This window comes from Tasmannia lanceolata, unplaced genomic scaffold, assembly GCF_043159265.1.
Source record: "Tasmannia lanceolata isolate RefF3 unplaced genomic scaffold, GAP_Taslan_0.1 ptg000018l, whole genome shotgun sequence".
In the NCBI taxonomy this organism is placed as follows: Eukaryota; Viridiplantae; Streptophyta; class Magnoliopsida; order Canellales; family Winteraceae; genus Tasmannia; species Tasmannia lanceolata.
In genome coordinates, this window is record NW_027518695.1 from 14978671 (window position 1) to 14998014 (window position 19344).

At 37.9% G+C, this 19344-nt stretch overlaps 2 protein-coding genes across 4 annotated transcripts; both read right to left on the bottom strand.

Annotated features, from left to right (window-relative positions):
* Positions 1-3837: 3837 nt before the first annotated feature.
* On the bottom strand, positions 3838-11416 carry LOC143850835 (glycine-rich RNA-binding protein 2, mitochondrial-like). Of its 3 annotated transcripts, XM_077360098.1 has the most exons (6): positions 11195-11416; positions 9986-10251; positions 4514-4582; positions 4315-4424; positions 4143-4227; positions 3838-3904 (listed from the first exon to the last, which is right to left on the bottom strand). In XM_077360098.1, exons 2-5 carry the CDS (start codon positions 10080-10082, stop codon positions 4180-4182), a joined length of 324 nt encoding a protein of 107 aa, XP_077216213.1. In that variant the 5' UTR covers positions 10083-10251; positions 11195-11416; the 3' UTR covers positions 3838-3904; positions 4143-4179. The 3 variants fall into 3 exon arrangements, with proteins under 3 accessions (XP_077216213.1, XP_077216212.1, XP_077216214.1); XM_077360097.1 differs by having other exon boundaries at positions 3838-4227; XM_077360099.1 differs by having other exon boundaries at positions 3838-4227; positions 4315-4421; positions 11195-11410.
* A 6103-nt stretch (positions 11417-17519) lies between these two features.
* LOC143850832 (histone H2A) lies at positions 17520-18684 on the bottom strand. Its single transcript, XM_077360094.1, has 2 exons — positions 18392-18684; positions 17520-17929 (listed from the first exon to the last, which is right to left on the bottom strand). Exons 1-2 carry the CDS (start codon positions 18599-18601, stop codon positions 17687-17689), a joined length of 453 nt encoding a protein of 150 aa, XP_077216209.1. The 5' UTR covers positions 18602-18684; the 3' UTR covers positions 17520-17686.
* Between the last annotated feature and the right edge of the window lie 660 nt (positions 18685-19344).

Below are 19344 nucleotides of genomic sequence, written 5' to 3' on the forward strand. Positions count from 1 at the left end.
ATTGATATTGGAATAGCATTAGGGACCAAGAGTCCCGTCCTACTTTACAAAATATCAGAGATAGCTCGAACGGGCATACCCGAAGACCAGTGATAAGAATACAGTAAAACAAGGCATAATATAAACATTTCTCTTCTTCCCTTCTTAGAGCCTTTAGCTACTCTTCTTTTCAGACTCCAAAAAATCTTACTACACCCTTCAAGCTTCCTTTCAAAATAAAGCCCACTAATACTATTCACTTTTCACTTATCAAGAGCTCTAATGCTCTAATTGAAACTCTGAGTAAGTTTCCACATCCCAAAACACGTAGCAAAGCAAAAAGAGTCCAAAATAATAACCAGTTTAAGTGAAAGACATAGTCTCTCAAGCCTAAACTTGTGGGAGTTGTTGTCTACAGGCAAATTTGTGAAGGTTTATACACGTCCATTTTACCTCCACAAATCGTAGGGTTGGGATGATCCTATGGATCTGATTTTTTGTGGACACCCTATCTATGTGAGGACCATTCAAATGAATTGTTTGGATCACCCAAACAATGTGGGCCCCCACTGTATTTTAAGGTAGTGCTTAGGTAACTTACCTACACAAGTGTGTAGGAAATGCTCTCTCTCTCTCTCTCTCTCTCTCTCTCTCTCTCTCTCTCTCTCTCTCTCTCTATATATATATATATATATATATATATATATATATATATATATATATTTTATTTTATTTTTTTTATTTTATTTTATTTTATTTTATTTTTTTTTGAATGGTACTATCATATATATATTCAACCCCTCAATGCTGATTCGATACAAGTTCCCGTCCTTACCTGCAAGTCTTACTACTCCGTAAGGCATCAATTTCTTAGTCTTCTTCTCCAGATACTTATGAAGCTTTCATTCAGCTGGCTTGCCCAACACTCATAGTCGTGGATAGGGACGTGGACATGGACAAAGCAGATGTCGTGGGAATTCTCATTATCAAAATCAATGGCATCCCATGGTGGTCCCTAATGTGGTTTCTGACCCAAAACCTACACCGAAACATGTTGCTCGGCGCGATCAACTTCGATGTGGTTCTAGATTTTGTCATTATAGAAACAGCCTCTCAGGGGTAAGGCTGCGTTCATCTAGCCCTCGCGAGACCCTGCAATGGCGGGAGCCTCGTGCACTGAGCCGCCTTTCTATAGATTATAGCTGGAATGCCAAAAGATCTAATATACATATCTTTTTCTCAAATCTAGAAAACCTGAAGGCATCTTTAATAAAATTAAAAAGCATGGTTATGCTTTTAGCAAAACCTATGTCACATGCAACACTCAATTACCTCATTTTCCATTACAAACATCTCTCTCTCTCTCTCTCTCTCTCTCATGTGAATCTCACTTAAGGCCCACGTTAGCATTTAACTCAAGTGAATCTTATAAACAACAGATAGAGCAAATCCTCCTTTAAGTTAGATGCATTTTAGTACCCATTTAATAAAAAAGGTGAATCTAAGCGCAGTCATTCAAAACAAAAGGTACATGTTACACCCCCCCCTCAAAAACTCCAGCTCCAAAACCCACTTCCACACATTGGAACCATTAATACCAAAATTCCCACCCTCTTTCATCCCTTAATTCCCATACCTCTCCAAATTGCAAATCAACCCCTCCAATCCTCTATCTTCTCATCCCACCATTGTTTTACATCCTTTCCTATTACAGGGTCTCTACTTTCTCATCCACTATTGTTTTACATCTCTTTCCTCTTGCTCCTCAAATATGAGCATTCCATTCACTACCTTATCTCATCTTTTTTTTTGAAAAGTGAAAATTTTCATTGATATTGGAATAGCATTAGGGACCAAGAGTCCCGTCCTACTTTACAAAATATCAGAGATAGCTGGAACGGGCATACCCGAAGACCAGTGATAAGAATACAGTAAAACAAGGCATAATATAAAGTATAAACATTTCTCTTCTTTCCTTCTTAGAGCCTTTAGCTACTCTTCTTTTCAGACTCCAAAAAATCTTACTACACCTTCAAGAAGGGGTGTTACGAGGAACTTATAGCAAGGAGAGAGAAAGGACTTTGTTTTAACTGCAACGAAAAATTTAATCAAGGCATAGATGCAAAAAATTATTTCTTATTGAAGGTAGCTGGTCTAAAGGGGAAGATAACGAGGTGGAGCTAGAGGAAGGGCACGAACTCTCAGACGCTACCCCCTTGAGGACAAGGGTGTTTTCTAGGGGGAAGGGGTGTTACGAGCAGCCACATGCCACATCAGCCACATGTCACCTATTTAGGAGAATAAAAATCATCCAAGCTTATTTTTTAGGAGATTGAATAAGTCTCAGTGTGAGACTGTAAGGCAAATCGAGAGTTTGTTTTGACTTCGAATAGCTTAGGTTTTTATCTTGAGAAACTGTAGGAGCTATGCTACGTTGTTTTTCTTTCTTTCTTTCTTTTTTCTTTTTTTTTGAAAATTGACAAATTTTATTCATTAGAAAGCAAACAAAAGGGACGAGAAGTCCCAACAGACCAAGACAGACAACCCAAACATAAATTACAAGATTCAAATTACAGTAGATTCTCTGAAAGATCCGAACTAGATACCACCACGGAAGATAAAGAGACACCCTCGTTCGCTAAAATATCAGCCTCTGAATTGGGCAATCTTCGCCTATGAACGATTTGCGGATGAAAGGTGGACACCAAATCCCGGATTTCATTCAGAATATTGTGTAATCTCCAAGGACCACCTGATTGATTAGAGGCCCAAGTAACAACATTTGCAGAGTCGCCTTCTACTATCATGGGACCTATGTTATGAGCCACATACCATTTTAGACCGACAAGAAGCGCCCTTGCCTCCACTTCATTAGCATCACAAATACCCGTTGGCCCGGAATAAGACATAATAACGCGACTATCAGAGTCACGGATGACACCCCCAAATCCAGCATCACCACGATTACCTTTCGAGCTTCCATCAAAATTGAGCTTGAAATAACCATCCGGGGGTGCACTCCATTTCGTCTTGATCGACACCCCATGCTTCCTTTCCGTCATGATCACCTTCCAACACCTTAGTGCGGTTCCAGTGGGATAAGGTAACAACCCCTTACCACGCTTAATAGTGATCTTTATATCGATAACTAATAGATTCCATGATCGTTTCAAATCCGTAAACACCCTGCTATTACGTTGTTTTTCATATCTAGCATTTTCGTTGAATGAAGAAGGGGAGACGTTTTTCCATCAAACATTGTGTTTGACGGAGGTTTTGGATTTCCCTCGAAGCAAACCTATATTCTTAACTTCTTCTCCTACTTGCTTGATCTCCATTTCTACTCTTCTTTCTGCAACACTTTCAGCCACTACCTCTAGGTGATAGCCTAGCAAACCTATATTCTTAACTTCTTCTCCTACTTGCTTGATCTCCATTTCTACTCTTTCTGCAACGCTTATCAGCCATTACCTCTAGGTGATAGCCTAGCCACTACATGTAAGAAAATGGAATAAATGCATTGGACCTTCGATACCCATTTTGAAATTTTGATGTTTGAAGTCATAAAAGATATTGTATTGAGGGTTCAGTTTCAAAGAAGAAGAAGATGCAAAAGGTCTCCATCATTTATTAAGTTAGAATTTTACTAAGTTGGGAGAAGAATAGTAATACAAATGGAGCTTGTGACTAAGTCATAATTCTCATAAATCACAAAATCCTTCTTGTAAGCCTTTTTCATCCTAAATTTGCAACAATCTTGTTAGTGTTTGTGTTCAAAAGCTAATTTGCAGACTCTCATATACAACCAAAAGACAAGTTCAACCACTTCCGAAAAGCCTTTAGGAAAAGAAAATGAGAGAAAGAACAGGAAAATAAATACATACATTGTCTGTTCATTTCTTGCCTAACGCAAACATTCCAAGACCTGAGGAATTCAAGTAGGCATGCCACATTTGTTAATTTTGATTCTTTTGATGGAGTACGGACGAAAAAATGGTTCCTTAAAAAGAAGCTTATCTTGAACAGCTGATCGTAAAGGTTTCACTTGAACTGAACTAAATCAAGAAATGAGAGATGCAGTACAGTGTCAAGCAAACACCAATCATTTCTTGATTGCAACACTGATCTTATCAGATACGATGAAATAAGGATGAGAAGCTTACATGAAAACACTCATCTTTGTCTTGAATCATCTATTGGTCATCCTTTGTTTGCATAATCTACACGAATATTTCTGCCATCCAGTAACTGAACAAAGTATTGGACCCATTATTGGTATTCTCACTGGGACTTGGACAAACACATACAGTATGACTGGAACACTGGAAAATTTACCTGATCATCCATTTTTTGCAAAGCAGTAGTCGCTTCAGTTTCTAAAGTGAATTGCACGAACCCAAACCCTTTTGATTTCCCACTCATACGATCACATATAACTTTAACTGCTAGATTCAGGAATTGGTTTTCCTCAAAACCTCTTAAAATCAGCAAAGGATATTAAAGTAGGAGTGTGGTTGAGTCCAACCAAAATTACCTTCAATAATTTCACCATGCTGTTCAAAAGCTGCTTTTAAGACAGCTTCATTGGTATCGTAAGAAAGTCCTGCAACTCAAGATAGAACAGTAACTTACAACATAGTTTTCATCATATAGAAAGGGCTGTCCCAAGTAAAAAAAAAAGGCAAATATATCATTTCCCTTGAACTTATGTATCCTGAATTCTGAAAGCATTAATCTTGAACAGACAACCAATAATGAAAGGAAATCATGCTAAAAACAAGGTCAAACCAGTGGAACAATGAATCAAAAGGATAGGATGGAAAAGTACAAAGTCGAACAAACTATATTGACATTCTTGTGACCAAATTGATGGACTAAGTGTTACACATCTAGGTGGAGGTTTGTCTGTGACGTATGCAAGCATTAGGAGCAGCAGACATATCTAGATCTGATGCAAGAGGGTGGCAGGCCCACATTCAATGCAGATGACTAACCTCTAACTCTAATCACAGAAGAAGAAACAAATCTGACATCTATATCAATGGAGATTTCTTTTAGCCAAAAGATGCAAATGCATGAATTCAGAATACCGATACATAGATGTAAAATTGAACCCTGACAATTCAAGACAGTTTTTAAAGGTGTGAAGTTTGAACGCCAATAGCTATAACTCTTACTAAGATCCAAAAGTATTAATTTAGAATTTATAAAATAAGCAACAGACTACTTTAATTTTCTATGAAATTACCGACGCTGACGAATTGAAAATTTTCTTTTTTTTCTTCGATTAGAAGCATATTAAATTGGGGTTTTCTTTTATGTTCTTGGAAAAAAAACATTAAAAAAATGTAACAGATTGGTGCATCTAGGATTAATAAAAAATCATTCCTATCTTGCTTATAAATAACAAAGCGAGCTAGTTGTTTCCCAAACTTCTACACGAGCCTTGGACAACCTATTACCAGATAAAGTGGCAAGCAATATCAGTATGTTACATCATCTTATGAAATAGGGGATTGCAGGCAACGAAAATAGTACTTTGATTATTGATACGCCAGAAGTTCTGTCATACAGCCCATATCTTCTATTGCTCTTCCATAAAAGTTCTGTCATAGATACGCCATCATTAGGACTCCCCTCACAACCAACACTGTGAAAATGAAAACCAAGTACTTGAATCTTAAAATGAAAATCAAGTACTTGAATCTGAAAACAGTAACCTTTTCCCTAGAGTTTTCTTTTTTCCGAGATGCCTTAGGATGAAATATGGACTCTAGATGAGGTTCTAAAGGACTACGCATTAACTTCTTTTTTTTTTTGAAAAGGAGGACAACGCATTAACTTACAATTACAGATGTGAAGTCTTTGTTTGGATGAGTGATGGTAAGATATGAGACTACATTCAAATCTTCAGTGCATAAAGGAACCTCATGTAAAATCAGATCTTAAGATGATATGAAGAAGAGGGAGGAAGAGATAAAAGATATATTAATGAAATCTGCCACCGTTCAAAAAAAAGAGAGAGATAAAAGATTTATAGACAACCACAGACGCGTCGAGAATGATTTTTCTTAAAGGTATGCGAAGCGAATGATTCAACTTTTTTTTTTAAATGAGAGTACAATGATATTTATACAATGACAGAAGGAATGACCAAAATACCCTTGCATGGTAATTTCTACCCCACACCAAAAAAAAAGGGTGTCCCTTTGAACATTTTCAATCAAGCTATGATGTTGGTATCAATTGAGTCCTTCCGCGATTACGGCTGCAGGTTGATTTTGACTACATACATGCAAGGGAAGCACTTACCATTCTCAACTTTCTCTTGAATAAAGTGGTAGTCAATCTCAATGTGTTCGGTTCTAGCATGGAACACGAGATTCTAAGACATCTTGATTGCACTCTGTTTGTCACAGTATTCTACTTCTACACTGGATCGTGCTATCGTTCACTGCTTCTTACTTATCCATGATACACGGCAGACATTCAAAAGCAAAAAAAAAAAAAAACAATTACAGGTCAGAGCATATCATGATCACCAGCCCACAGTGAATTAGTGTGCCCATCTATACGAATATCCCTTTCCGTGCGGCATAGTGAACGCCATAACTAACGGTGTCTCGAATATATTGAAGAATCATCTTGGCTGCTGGAGATGTTTTCTCTCTAGGGTCATGAAGGTGTTCACATACCTGTTTCACTGTATATGTGATATCAAGCAGGCCTATTGAAGGTTAGGTACTATAGTACGCCAACTATGCTGTCATAAGTAGCTGAATAGCCATTTACCACTCATCTTTTTGTTCAAACCGCATGAGTGTTGATCAGTTTGCAATTCATCATCCTAAACCAGTCAAAAAATCATGTGCATATTTTCATTGAGCTAAAGTTATAACATACTTGGTTCGAGCAATCTCAACACCAAGGAAGTAGCTAAGTTGGACCAAATCTAGCGTAATACCTCTATGATAAGGAATAATACTTCGCTCTGGTAAACGCAAGACCGTCTATAAAATAGAGTACCTTCCAAATAATAGGGTCCAGTTTTAGTCGATCAGGGTGAGAAACAAGGAATTGACAAAGAAAATGGGCCATGAGTAGGAATTTGACTTTACAGGAAAGAGTAAACTGTTGTTGTAGGGGAATAGCGTAAAAATTAGGGTTTTGGATCCTAAACTACATGATTAGATTAGAAAAATATTTCTACTAGATTTAGAGTAGGTTGGAGGGGTTCAGAAGTATGTGAAAAAGTACAGACGTATGCTAGGAAGGAGCAAACATACGCCGTTACGATGGAAACAAAGGTTTTGGCGATATTAAAGGACATGTGGTTAAGGTGAGATGGAATGTGTAACTGTAAACCAAAAAGAAAAAATAGGGTTTTGAAGTTTTAGGTAAGAGGAAAAAATATTTTTGATTCAAGAGCAGATTGTTGATGTGGAAGAAGCCAAAAAAAGAAAAGAGAAATATAGATTGCAAATAGTGAAGAAACAAGATAAGTATGTCAATGCGTCCCATCAAGAGTTTTCCTTGGCATCTCACCAAAGAAGAAAAAGATTATACTAGAATCATTCTTACAAACCCTAGGCATCGCACCAAAGAGATCAAGGCATCACACCCTAAAAAACAGACATTACATCAACATATGCTCAACTCAACTAAGCCTTTGTCCCAAACTAGTTGGGGTCGGCAAATGATCCTTCAGAAAATTTTCATGAAGAAGGATCTACCCGACTCAAATTGACCAGGTCTAATCCTAACACAAGTTGGGTTCGTCTACAAGGATCATTTTCTTCCATTCTCTCCTATCAAGGTCGTGTTCCATGTTATGTTCCTAGCCATCAAGTCTTTCCTCACTGTTTCTACCCAAGTTGTTTTCAGTCTGCCCCCACCCCTTTTTTACTCCATCAACTTGGCACGAGTCACTTCTTCTCACTGGAACATCCAAAGGCCAACGTATATGCAAGAAAAAAAAACTTCAAGTCTTTTTCTATTCCATCACAGCATAGCATTCATTCATGAAAGAAAAGTATCTTGAGGCTACGTATATATAAGAGGGATTTACGATCGAATCATACGGTTGATCCAGTTTTAGATTATAATAGAATCTCAAATAGCTCGTTAAATGCCTTCTGCGATGGTCCTAGCAAATCCCTATATAAGAAAAGAAAGAGAACTGTAAAGTTCTAAAAACCCTAAACAAAAAAGCTCAACACTTTTGGACTAAAATACCCTCTAATGATTTAAAGACCTCCACTTAAAATTTTCGTAATATATTTGTGGGCCTATTTAAAACACTCATAGCTCAAAGAACTTAAGGCCACGTTTGGATACCAACAAGATTTAGATTTGGATTTAGTTGATATTTTGAACTGGATCAGATCCTTAGATTTCCAAATCAGCTACAACAGTGCAAAAAATTCCGATTTTCAAATCTGTTCTGCGAGACATTATTTGGAAATCAATATTTGTGGCAACTTCCTTCATCATCTCTGCTCCTCGACATTGCTCCGACAGCAGCAAGACATCCCTCCCTCGCTCCCTCTCTCTCTTTCTTTCTCTCTTAAAACATGGTCATGAAGATGATTGATGTGTTTTGTATCCAAAACTCAAATCCAAATCAAAATACAAATACATGAGGTATCCAAACAGGCCCTAAGTGATTTTGATGGTAAAAGATTACCACCCCTATGATTTAAAAAATACTTAAATAACATCCAAAGAAGTAAGAACTAAATAAAACTCTTTTAATATTAGCAATTGGGCCTTATCTTCTTAACTCCTTGATTCTTCATGGCGTATATTGGATGGTCCCCCATTAAAATCTTCCATAGCAAAATTCTTCTAACAAATCTAGTTTCAATGTCTGAAATTTCAGCAATATCACTCTCAGCAATTATGATATCATCAATATAAACCAAAAGCAACATCATACCTGAGCTTGTGTATCGTACAAAAAGTGAGTGATCAAATTTATTGTGCTTGTAATTCCGTCATCAATTGACCGATGAAGCCTATCCATAGTTATAAATTTTGTTTCGTTCCGGACATTTCGTTCCATTCTGGCATTTCAACTCGTTTTGTCCGAAACAGGGTGAAATGTCCTGTTTCGGACGAAATACACCTTTTTTATAAAATTTATAGAAATACCCATGTAACGGCTAGTTTCTATTTTTGACCATTTTACCCTCTCTTTTTTATTGTTTTTTACCGTTTCAGCCATTGAAAGGGTATTTTGCATCTTTTTCCATCTACAAGCACCTACAGATCTATATAAACCCATATAAGCCTTGTTTTCTACTCCTCCTTCAACCTCTCTTACATTAACTTTTCTCTACTACTTTCTTCCACTCTCTATTATTCTCTACAACATTTTCTACTTTCACCTATAATAATCTCTCTACTAAACTACTACTTGCAAGTCCAAGCTTCTACTCCATCCAAAGATCCAAACAAAAGGCTTCTACTCCAAAGGCTTCAAAGCACTACAAGTCTATACTACTACTCTCAGGATGAATATGAAAAAAAACCCTTATTTTCTTTGATCATTATTCATCACAGAAAAGACCCAATTGAAAGGAGCAAGAGCACCAAAAGAGCAAAAAGGACGAAGAAAACAAATTCTGAAAGGGGAGATAGACGTCTGCTCCAAAGAGACTTTTTTTTTTCAAAAATTTTGAAGTTTGATAAAGTTCTATTGAAATAAGAAAGTCAATAATACATTTCCGACAAAAAAAAAAGGGAAATAAAACATATAATAATTTTAAGAAATCACAAAGCGATAAAATCGATTGTACGGAAACAAAAGAAAGGTAATGAAAAGAAGAATTTCCACAATCAAGAAACTTGAAAAGTAAAGCAGAGAAATCACTCCAATGTGTTTATGAGTGAACACATGCATTAGAAAATCTATGAGGATTAGCATGAGAAAATCCTTTATTTTTTCTATGTTTTAAACACGGGAAGCTGATCATAAAAGAAGAGAATGAAGAGAAATGTGTACCTCCGACGAACAATCTGGTGGAAGCTGGTCGTGTAAAGAGCTTTCTTGAAGGAAGAAGAAAGGGTTTGGAGAGATTTCGAGACCTCAGATATTGCATTTCCCTATCCTACGAACCCCTCACGGAGTCGATCGAGAGAAACGAGATTGGGGAAATGGGAATGGGAAGAGCACAAGGAGCTACAGGTTAGCTCACAGAAACTACAGAAAATATACGTTTCGTTGCAGGGAAACTCAATAGAATCAAAAATCGACAGTAGGATGATCACCTGCAAAAGAAGAAAAAAAAGATGAATAACAAGAAAAAATCATATTTGTGGAACCTAAATCGACGCAAAATCAAATCAAATAGATCAGATGTTCAAATTGATAAAACCAATTGAGTGTCAAATGAACTCAATCAAGTATCAAATAGACAGAGACTTGCATCAAACACTTTTAAAACTTGGAGAAAAAAACACCCACAAAATACTCAAGCTAATATGCTAAGCTAAAATACATGGAGAGTTCAGTGTGGAGTGTTTCCTTCATAGAACAAAATTAGTCCAAGAAAAGCAACTAAAAAATACATGGGCCAATCAACAACAGGAAGACATAAGGAATATATGAAACATACATGGAGTTTTTTGCAAAAAATACATGAAAAAAAAATACAACTGATTTTGCAATAACCCAACAAATACAAATAACCAACTGATTTTATCATAGCCCTACAAATAACCAATTATCACTACTATAAACTGATTGTAGCACCCCTAGCATCCAAAAAATGGAGAGGAACAATAAGAAATCCTAATTAAATACCCAAAAACATCATATGGAGAACTAGAATAAGTTGATTTTGCAGTTTTAGAAACCCTTAAATCTGTTTTAGCAACCATAAAAATAAAAAATCAGATTTCCGATTTTGGAGATTTCAGATTTTCGAGGGGGTATTGCTCACACCCATACTCATTCAAAAAATCCGAAACCCTAAAAAATCTGAAACCAAAACCCCAAAAAATGAAACCCTCAAAATATGTACAAAAGAAGAAGGGGAGTGTTGAAAAGAGAAGAAGAAGAAGAAGGTATCTCGATCGAACCGACCGAATCAGAGAGAGATAGAGAGATAAAGCGAGAAAGAGAGAGAGATAGAGAGAAAGAGAGAACCAGATGAGAGAGAAAGAGAACCAGGCGAAAGAGAGAGAGAGTGAGAGAAGGACAGAGTCTTACCGGAGAGAAAGGCCGGAGCGGTGGCAAGGAAGGAAGACGAGAATGAGAGGGTCTCTCGTGAGTTTTTGTGGAGGAAAACTAAGGCAAAAGACAGGTTTCCGATAATTGGGCGCGGAAATGGGGTTTCCTTTCAATCGAGGAAAAAATGTACACGTATTTTTTTGGTTTTCCGCAGAAAATAAGCTGGGTTTATGTGGAAACCAGGGACAAAGGAAATCCAAAGAACACAGCATTAGGGAACGAATTAGAATTTGGACAAATAAACCAAATTAAATAATGGCACTCTCGTTAATATTAGACCTGGCAAACGGGTGGGCCGGGTTTCACCCAACTAGGGGTGCAACTTGGGTTGGGTTGAACCCGAATTTGGGTTGGGTTGGGTTTTTTTCAAAATCGGGTTGGGTTGGGTTGGGAAATATCAACCCGAATTGGAAATCGGGTTGGGTCGGGTTGGGGTGTCGGGCAACCCGACCCGACCCGAAACCCGATTTCCAATTCCGATATATGCTTAAAATCCGATTTCAACTGAACACATTTCCCATTGAAGCTAGAAATGTGCTTAAATTTCAACATAAATTTATCCTTCAGTTCAGTTACAGAGTTTTTATATGGTGGATGCCTCTGTGGGAATGTGAGCAAAAAAAAACAGTAGGGCCCACAAAAAACATGTGCATAAATTGAAAATTGGGTTGGGTCGGGTCGGGTTGACCCAATTGCAAATCGGGTTGGGTCGGGTTGGCAAAATGGGTTCCTCGGGTTGGCCTTAACCCGACCCAACCCGACCCGAGTTGCACCCCTACACCCAACCCGTACAGGTCCAGGTGGTACGCACCAGTAATCTTACGGGTCACCGTTTTGTGAACCCATATGAGCCGGGGGGACCCGTGGGTTACCCAGTTTTTTTAATTTTTTTTATTTTTGCTGTTTTTATTCCCACACAATAGGATGATCCAAACCATCCATGTGATGAGCCATTACGTAAATAGGTTGTGCCCAAAAAAATCATTTCCATTGGCTGTTTGCGTGACCATCAGGTCAAAATGGAGCAACCTTACCGTTGCACCAAGGCTCACCCTATGGTGTAAAAATAATTTACACATAAAATTTGTTTTGGCCATCACAAGTAGGGGTGCAACTCGGGTCGGGTTGAGGCCAACCCAACCCAAGGAACCCTTTTTGCCAACCTGAACCCGACCCGAACCCAACCCGGGTTAAGAAAACCCAACCCGACTTTTTCCCGGGTTGAACCCGTCAGGTTCGGGTTAAGCCCACCCAAGTTGCACCCGTAATCACAAGTCCTACCCTGTTCGTTTGGGATTGTGGCAACCAATTGTGATCATTGGACTCAAATGTAGGCCCTGTTCGTTTGAGGAGATTGTAGCACCCGAATGTTAGCCCCAAACCGATTCCAAGACTTGAAATTAAATGTAATTTTGAGTCCTATAATCGGTTTGGAGCACCCACAATCGTTGTCACAATCTCAAACGAACTGGGCCTTAATGTAAGGTCGATCACCAAACAGATATGGCCATGTATGTATTGTCACAATCAGTTTTGTTCATCGAGACGAGATCGTCTTGCTACTTATCTCTAGAAATTATTGTACATATTTTTCAAAGAGGGGTGTGATGCAGGTGCATCTCATCCGAGCATGCAGATCAACGGCCTACATTGATTCCTAATCCTGAAGAGTTTGTCTTATTAGGATTTTTAATTTCTGCATGTTAGACGAAATTCATTAGGAGTAATTTTAGGAAGTTGATATTATCTAGGAGGTTAGCTACAATTTAGGAAAAGATTGAATTGTAGTAGGAGAGTGCACGTTTTCTTCTATACAGTCTTACTAGATTTAGACTCCTTGTTAGAATAGAGAAATTTTAGGAATAGAAGTTTTAAAGAAAGTAGGACGTTTCTTTTCTCATTATTTTAGTATCTTTGGTCTCCTAGATTAGCTAGGATTTGGCCAATGGGATTTCTTTATATACCCCCTACATGATGTAAACGATTTAGCTTTTTGAATAGGAAATAACGAATTTCTGTGGGTGGAGAAAATGTCTCTTCTATCCTTTGTTTGTGAAGAAGAAGATCAAAGTTTTCCATAGTGAGAACTTATCCTCCTCTTTCACTTTCCTCTGACCTGTTTTATGCAGGTTTTAGATCTTGTTTAATGCAAGATCTCCACCAAAGAAGCAGCCGTCTGCTTCAGAACAGCCCTCCTTTCCTTTCTACTTAGCCATCCGATATTTGTTTCACCTCCATAGTAGCAACCTGATTTTAAACCAAACTCTCAACCCTTTGTTACAGCCATGCCCATATACCATTAGTTTAGTAGATTAAAACCCAACCGTCACTAACCCAACAGCGATACAACCTTCCTAGTTTCACAACCTCTTGATTTAATTCCACTCGATTTAATTCTTAATACTCGTAACCCTTGAACCATTATCTTTATTTAGCCTAATCCTCCCATATTTCCAACTTTTCATAACCCGTTTCCGCAACACATCCATGCATCAAATTGTTTAAAGCTTCACCCGCCCCCTACGTCACTTGGTATCAAAGCTTCCGCTATCCTATCCGCCCCTGCGTCAGGGTGCTACTTAAAATGCGACATTCCAAACTATTTTCACATGTATGCATGTTTGAGGTGCATCCCTAGACTTTGCTTCTGCAGCTAGCATTCCTTTTTTCTAAAGAATATAAGAGCGAGTGAAACTACAATTGTGAACAATTTTTTATTTTGAAAGATAATGGTAATGGCAAATATCAAAATTACAACAAGGGAAACAATCATCTTAATCTTACTAGGGACAAGGGCACCCTACTACAGAAAATAATTGAGTCCTTGGACTAAAAGAGTAAAGGTAGAGCTCGTCTTTGCTCCCATAACATACCAACAATCCAGAACTCAAATGTTGGATTGGGACTACAGAGGCTGTGCATTCCCAATGAATATCTTTTATAGAGATAGTTGTTCGATTTTCTGTGTACAACCATGTTTTTTTCGGATATTTAGTTATGATGTGCAGAACATTTGCATGGATTTACAAAAAGCAGAGAAAGGACTTAGCTACAATCCTTGTGCAGCATATAGTTTTTGCATGAATAATGTTATTAAAAGCACATTTGTTCATATGAATAATGTAAAGCACATAGTGCATGCAGTCTACTTGTATATAGTATAGAGAATCCTATTTGCAAATAAGAATTAATTTTGGTGGCATCCAGGTGCATCATCTCCTACCTTCTTCCTAATTTTCTTTCCTTGGCCCTGTAAGAACATCAGAAAATGTACGCAAATTTTTTTATTTTTTTTGTTTTTTGAAAATGGTAGCCCAATTTATTAAAAGAAACGACCAGGATGGTCAAGATACAAGGCGAAAGATAAGAAAAGGAAAATGAGAGAAGATACAAGGAAAAAGGGATTGAGGGGGAAGAGAGAAAATGTACACAAATTTACAGCTTAGAACACCAATTTTGCAAGTCTAAGCCTAACATACCATGGCCGACACATTAAGACTCAACTAACTTGCACCACGAGGAAGAAAAAACAGAGAAGAAGCCCTTCTTATCACAATCAAAACACTGTCATCATGATCAAATAAACTAACTAACAATTAAATAAATGGAAAGTGATATATCCGCCCCTTCTGATTACTTGGGACACCCGGGGCCAGTGCACGTGGCAATCAGTCCCATTGAATCCTTCTGACGTGAAGTACGTCAACCCTTCTACAGTCATTGATACACTGCTGTTGGGTTTCCCAAGTAATCAAAATGGGCAGATATATCAGTTCCCTTAAAAAACATCAGAGAATAAAAACAAAACTACAAAAACAGGATTATGGTGGGAATTAGATACAGAGGTACCCCTCCCTCTCTAAGTAGGTGTTCCAGAATGAGATAGTAATGAACTCTATTTATGATTTTATTATTTCTATCTTATCGGCAGTTGTTCCGTATTTCAACATATTGATTTCAGCCACGATAATTCTCTATAGGGATATAAGATACCGAATACGATTTTTTTTTTTTTGAAATGGTATGTCAACTATTAAAACAGGGAAGACCGAGAAAGACTCCCTAAAGGATTACGAGGAAATAAAGAAAATAAAAATACAATAACCTCAAGGAGGAAAAAAATCAAAGATCTCCAACTCTAATCTCTCAACCCCGGATCTAGCCAAAGAATCCGCCTCACAATTTGCAGATCTGCGACCATGGTTAAAAACAATGAATTGGCCCTCTACAAGATCACAGATTTCGTCAAAAAGTGACCAAAATCTCCAAGGAGGAGCCGTGGTACCACGGAGCCACCTAACCACATTTAATGAAGCCCCCTCCACTATAGTAAAGTCGATATGGTCTCTTGCAATTCTTTTAATACCCTGATGTACCGCTCTGACTTCCACCTCATTTGAGTCACACAATCTCAACGGCCCCGAATAAGCCTACAAGGTAGCCCAACTGGAATCCCGATAGATACCACCAATACCCGCCGGACCAGGATTGCCCAAGCTCGAACCATTAAAATTAAGTTTCATCCATCCAATGAGTGGAGCTTCCCACTCTTGAACCACCTGTGATCGGTATTCTCCACTAAAACACACCACCCTCCAACCCTCCCATAAGTCATAAGCATTGACAAAGCGGAACAGAGGCAAGCATTTCGCCCAAGAAATGGTAAGAGCAATGATATTTATGTATAACCGATAAGGCGATCTTTTGAACCCCTCAAAAATCCTTACATTTCACTCCTTTCAAAGGACCCACAATGTAGCAAGGAGACAAATCTTCCACAACATCTTACCCTTTTTCTTCCATGGCACGGACTCCTAACACAAAAAAACATCCAAAATAAAGAAAGGAAACACCCAACAAAACCCAAATGAGCTGCCTTAATATGAGTCTCCCTATCTTATACTTTTGAAAAAGATAGTCAAGGGTTCCAGAAATTGATTTTCCTCCAATAAGAAAACAGGATTCATGGCTACAATGGCAGGAAGTTTACGGTGGGAAAATGAAATGAGTTTTCGTCCAATAAGAAAAGAAGAGGCATCGCTAGTGGCCAAGGAGAACATCCAACCATAAAGACCCCAACAACTTCAAAATGACAGAAGATCCAGAGGAAGAAATTGGGGGTAAAATTGAACTTGAATTGAATGGAAAAACGGGAAACAGAAATTTACAAGCCAAATGAAGACCATCCCTCCGTAACAGGTCTATGAAGGGAAAACCAATGAGACGGACGTGAGTAGATCCAATGTCAAAGATGCCTCAGAAGATGAATTGTTGATGGAACACAACAAGGTGAACAATGCAAAAGGTTCCAACAAAGAAATACTCCTGCTTTCCTTTCCCAAGACACTCACAAAGATCCCAATACGCACCCATCAAGCCAGCCGATTATGTAACTTAACACTCATCCATTGAGCATTGAGCTACATCTACAACATAAATTGGGTCATTGGAAACCCAATTCTTTAGTTACTCCCTTTAGGGTTAGCTTGAAGAACTTAAATTACCTGAAAATCATTTGTTCCCCCTTTTCTTTTGTTATGGTCTCTGGTGTCTTTTTTTTATTGTTATTACTAATACACTAGCAAAGGTCCTGCCAACCCAAGCTTAACTATCAAAAAAAGGTCTACAATGGCAGAAAGCTGTATCTGAGTTACAATATAAAGCCAATGTTTATTTTTGTCCATGGATAAAAAAGCTTGCCACGCCTGTTCTTCACGTAGATAGCAACCAGGCTAACCTATACTAAGAACAGCTTATCAAAAGAAGTCTATCTTAATAGAGAATAACCAAACCGGTCCTAATTTGAATATAAAGCGTTTTTACCCGAATAACATTATTAGAATGTGAAATTATCAGCAGGTAACTTTTAGAGGCTACAAAAAGAGGCACCAAAACCAAATTTCAATCAAAGAGATTTACAACCAAAAATCATATGGGAGTCGAATTCAGCACATATAAGTTTTAATACTGGTTAAGAATAGAAGTAACCAATGAAAACATGAAAAACCACCAATTCAAATTTGAAGTTCCCTCCCTTTAATAGAGTGGGAAAAAAAGAACTACAGGAAAAGGGGCGCGAAATTTCAAGGTACAAAGGATAAAAAGCTATGAATCAAAATAAAATGAAATTTCAAATTCCCGCCAAGAGAGGAAACATAACAGAATAAGCGTTGTACACAAAAACACCAAAAAAGGAATCTCTCTCCTCTCTCTCTCTCTCTCTCTCTCTCTCTCTCTCTCTCTCTCTCTCTCTCTCTCTCACACACACACACACAGAGAAGAAGCCAAAGAAGATTCAACCATAAGAGAGAAAAGAAGTATCATTAACAGAAATAGCAAGATAAGAGTACCCAAGTACATTTTTTTTTTCCAACTTCTTATCCCCAACAAAAACAACTACAGAGACAAAACAAACCCAAAATTAAATACAAGGGAAAAACACTATTGTTCCTGCAGAGGTTGAAAATCCAATCAAGTTGCCTTCTTAGGAGATTTGCCTGCCTTGGAAGGGGATTTGGGCTCTTTAGCAGCCTTCTCAGCCTTCTTAGGAAGAAGAATAGGGTTAATGTTGGGTAAAACACCTCCATGAGCAATAGTAACTCCAGATAAAAGCTTTCCAAGTTCCTCATCATTTCTCACAGCCAACAAAACATGCCTTGGAATTATCCTGTTCTTCTTGTTGTCCCTCGCAGCATTTCCAGCCAACTCCAAAACCTAACCAAAAAATTATTAATAATACGATTGTTTAATTGGAAAACTATAGAAAGATAATCGATTAATAACTTAAAAAATTAAATAAACATAATCAGAGGAACTTTTATAAAGAATGTGACGGGAAGAAATAATTGAAACGGGAATTTTAAGTGAAATAGGAGAAAATAATAAAGGAGAGAAAACGGATAAAAATCTAATTTCTAGGAGGAATTATTGGAAAGTGATATTTCGCCCCACATTTTACTTGGGACAGCCCCATATAGTGAAAAGAGTAGGCATAAATACAGTAGAGGGAGCTGTCCCAAGTAAAAAGCAGGGCCACATATATCATTTCCCATAAATAAAATAAAATACAGCACTAAATCCGTGAAGAAAATAGCAGAAAAAATAACAAAACCCATTAGCCAAACGAGATCCAGAAAGAAAATAGCAAAAAAATAATAAGAAGAAGAAGAAAATTACCTCAGCAGCGAGATATTCAAGCACGGCAGCAAGATAAACTGGGGCACCGGTTCCAACCCGCTGCGAATATCTACCCTTCTTCAAATACCTTCCGATCCTCCCAACCGGAAACTGGAGACCGGCTTTGACTGACCGGGAAACCGGCTTCTTCTTAGGGCCACCTCCTTTCCTTCCTCCAGCTCCCTTCTTCACCTTCCCAACTGCCTCCATCTCTTAAATTTCTCAAACTAAAATCTCTCTAAACAATCTGAAGATTAAAATTGTGAAGCAAGCGAACGATTGAGAGTATCGGAAAATAGGGTGGTGTGAGACAATTTTATATACCAATGAGTGAACTCCGTTTCAGGATTTATAACTGGAGCCGTTCGATCTTTTGACTAATCGACGGATGAGAATTTTTTAGGGGTCGATCCGTGCTGTCGAGAATGGACCAATCAGGTGAGAGAGTTTGTTTTTATAATATAAAAGTAAGGATGGGAAAAGGCGCTTTTACACAACGATTGGTGGGACCCACTTTTCACTTACCCAATTGTGAGTCTATAGTAATCAGAATGTGTTCCTCCAAAGAAACATGGCCTTTGGATTTTGAGAACCGATTGTGAGTCCAAAATCGATCATTGGTTCTCCGTTGGGGATTTCTTCCAAGCGAAAAGGGCCTTTGGATTTTGAGAACCCATTGTGAGTCCAAAACTGATAATTGGGCTACACGAAGCAAGCAGGGCTTAGCTAAATTGTTTTGGATTTTGAGAATTGATTTTGAGTACAAAACTAATTATTCGATTCAGCATTGCATTTAACTTTGAGGCCAATGATCAGTTTTGGACTCAAAATCAATTCTCATAATCCAAAACAAACACGGCCTGAGCATAATTTCAAGTTAGATGGTCAATGCTGGACTCAAAATCAACTCTCAAAACGAAAATGAACAGGGCTTAAAAACTGGACATAGTGTG

What these genes read in the sequence shown, in the direction of transcription:
- LOC143850832 (XM_077360094.1), bottom strand. Translation starts at nt 18,601, where the DNA reads ATGGAGGCAGTTGGGAAGGTGAAGAAGGGAGCTGGAGGAAGGAAAGGA. An exon ending in TTGAATATCTCGCTGCTGAG is followed by an intron (nt 17,930 to 18,391) that starts GTAATTTTCTTC and finishes TTTTTTGGTTAG; the next exon opens with GTTTTGGAGTTGGCTGGAAA.
- LOC143850835 (XM_077360098.1), bottom strand. Translation starts at nt 10,082, where the DNA reads ATGCAATATCTGAGGTCTCGAAATCTCTCCAAACCCTTTCTTCTTCCT. An exon ending in CACCAGATTGTTCGTCGGAG is followed by an intron (nt 4,583 to 9,985) that starts GTACACATTTCT and finishes CTTGAGTTGCAG; the next exon opens with GACTTTCTTACGATACCAAT. An exon ending in GCATGGTGAAATTATTGAAG is followed by an intron (nt 4,425 to 4,513) that starts GTAATTTTGGTT and finishes TCCTGAATCTAG; the next exon opens with CAGTTAAAGTTATATGTGAT.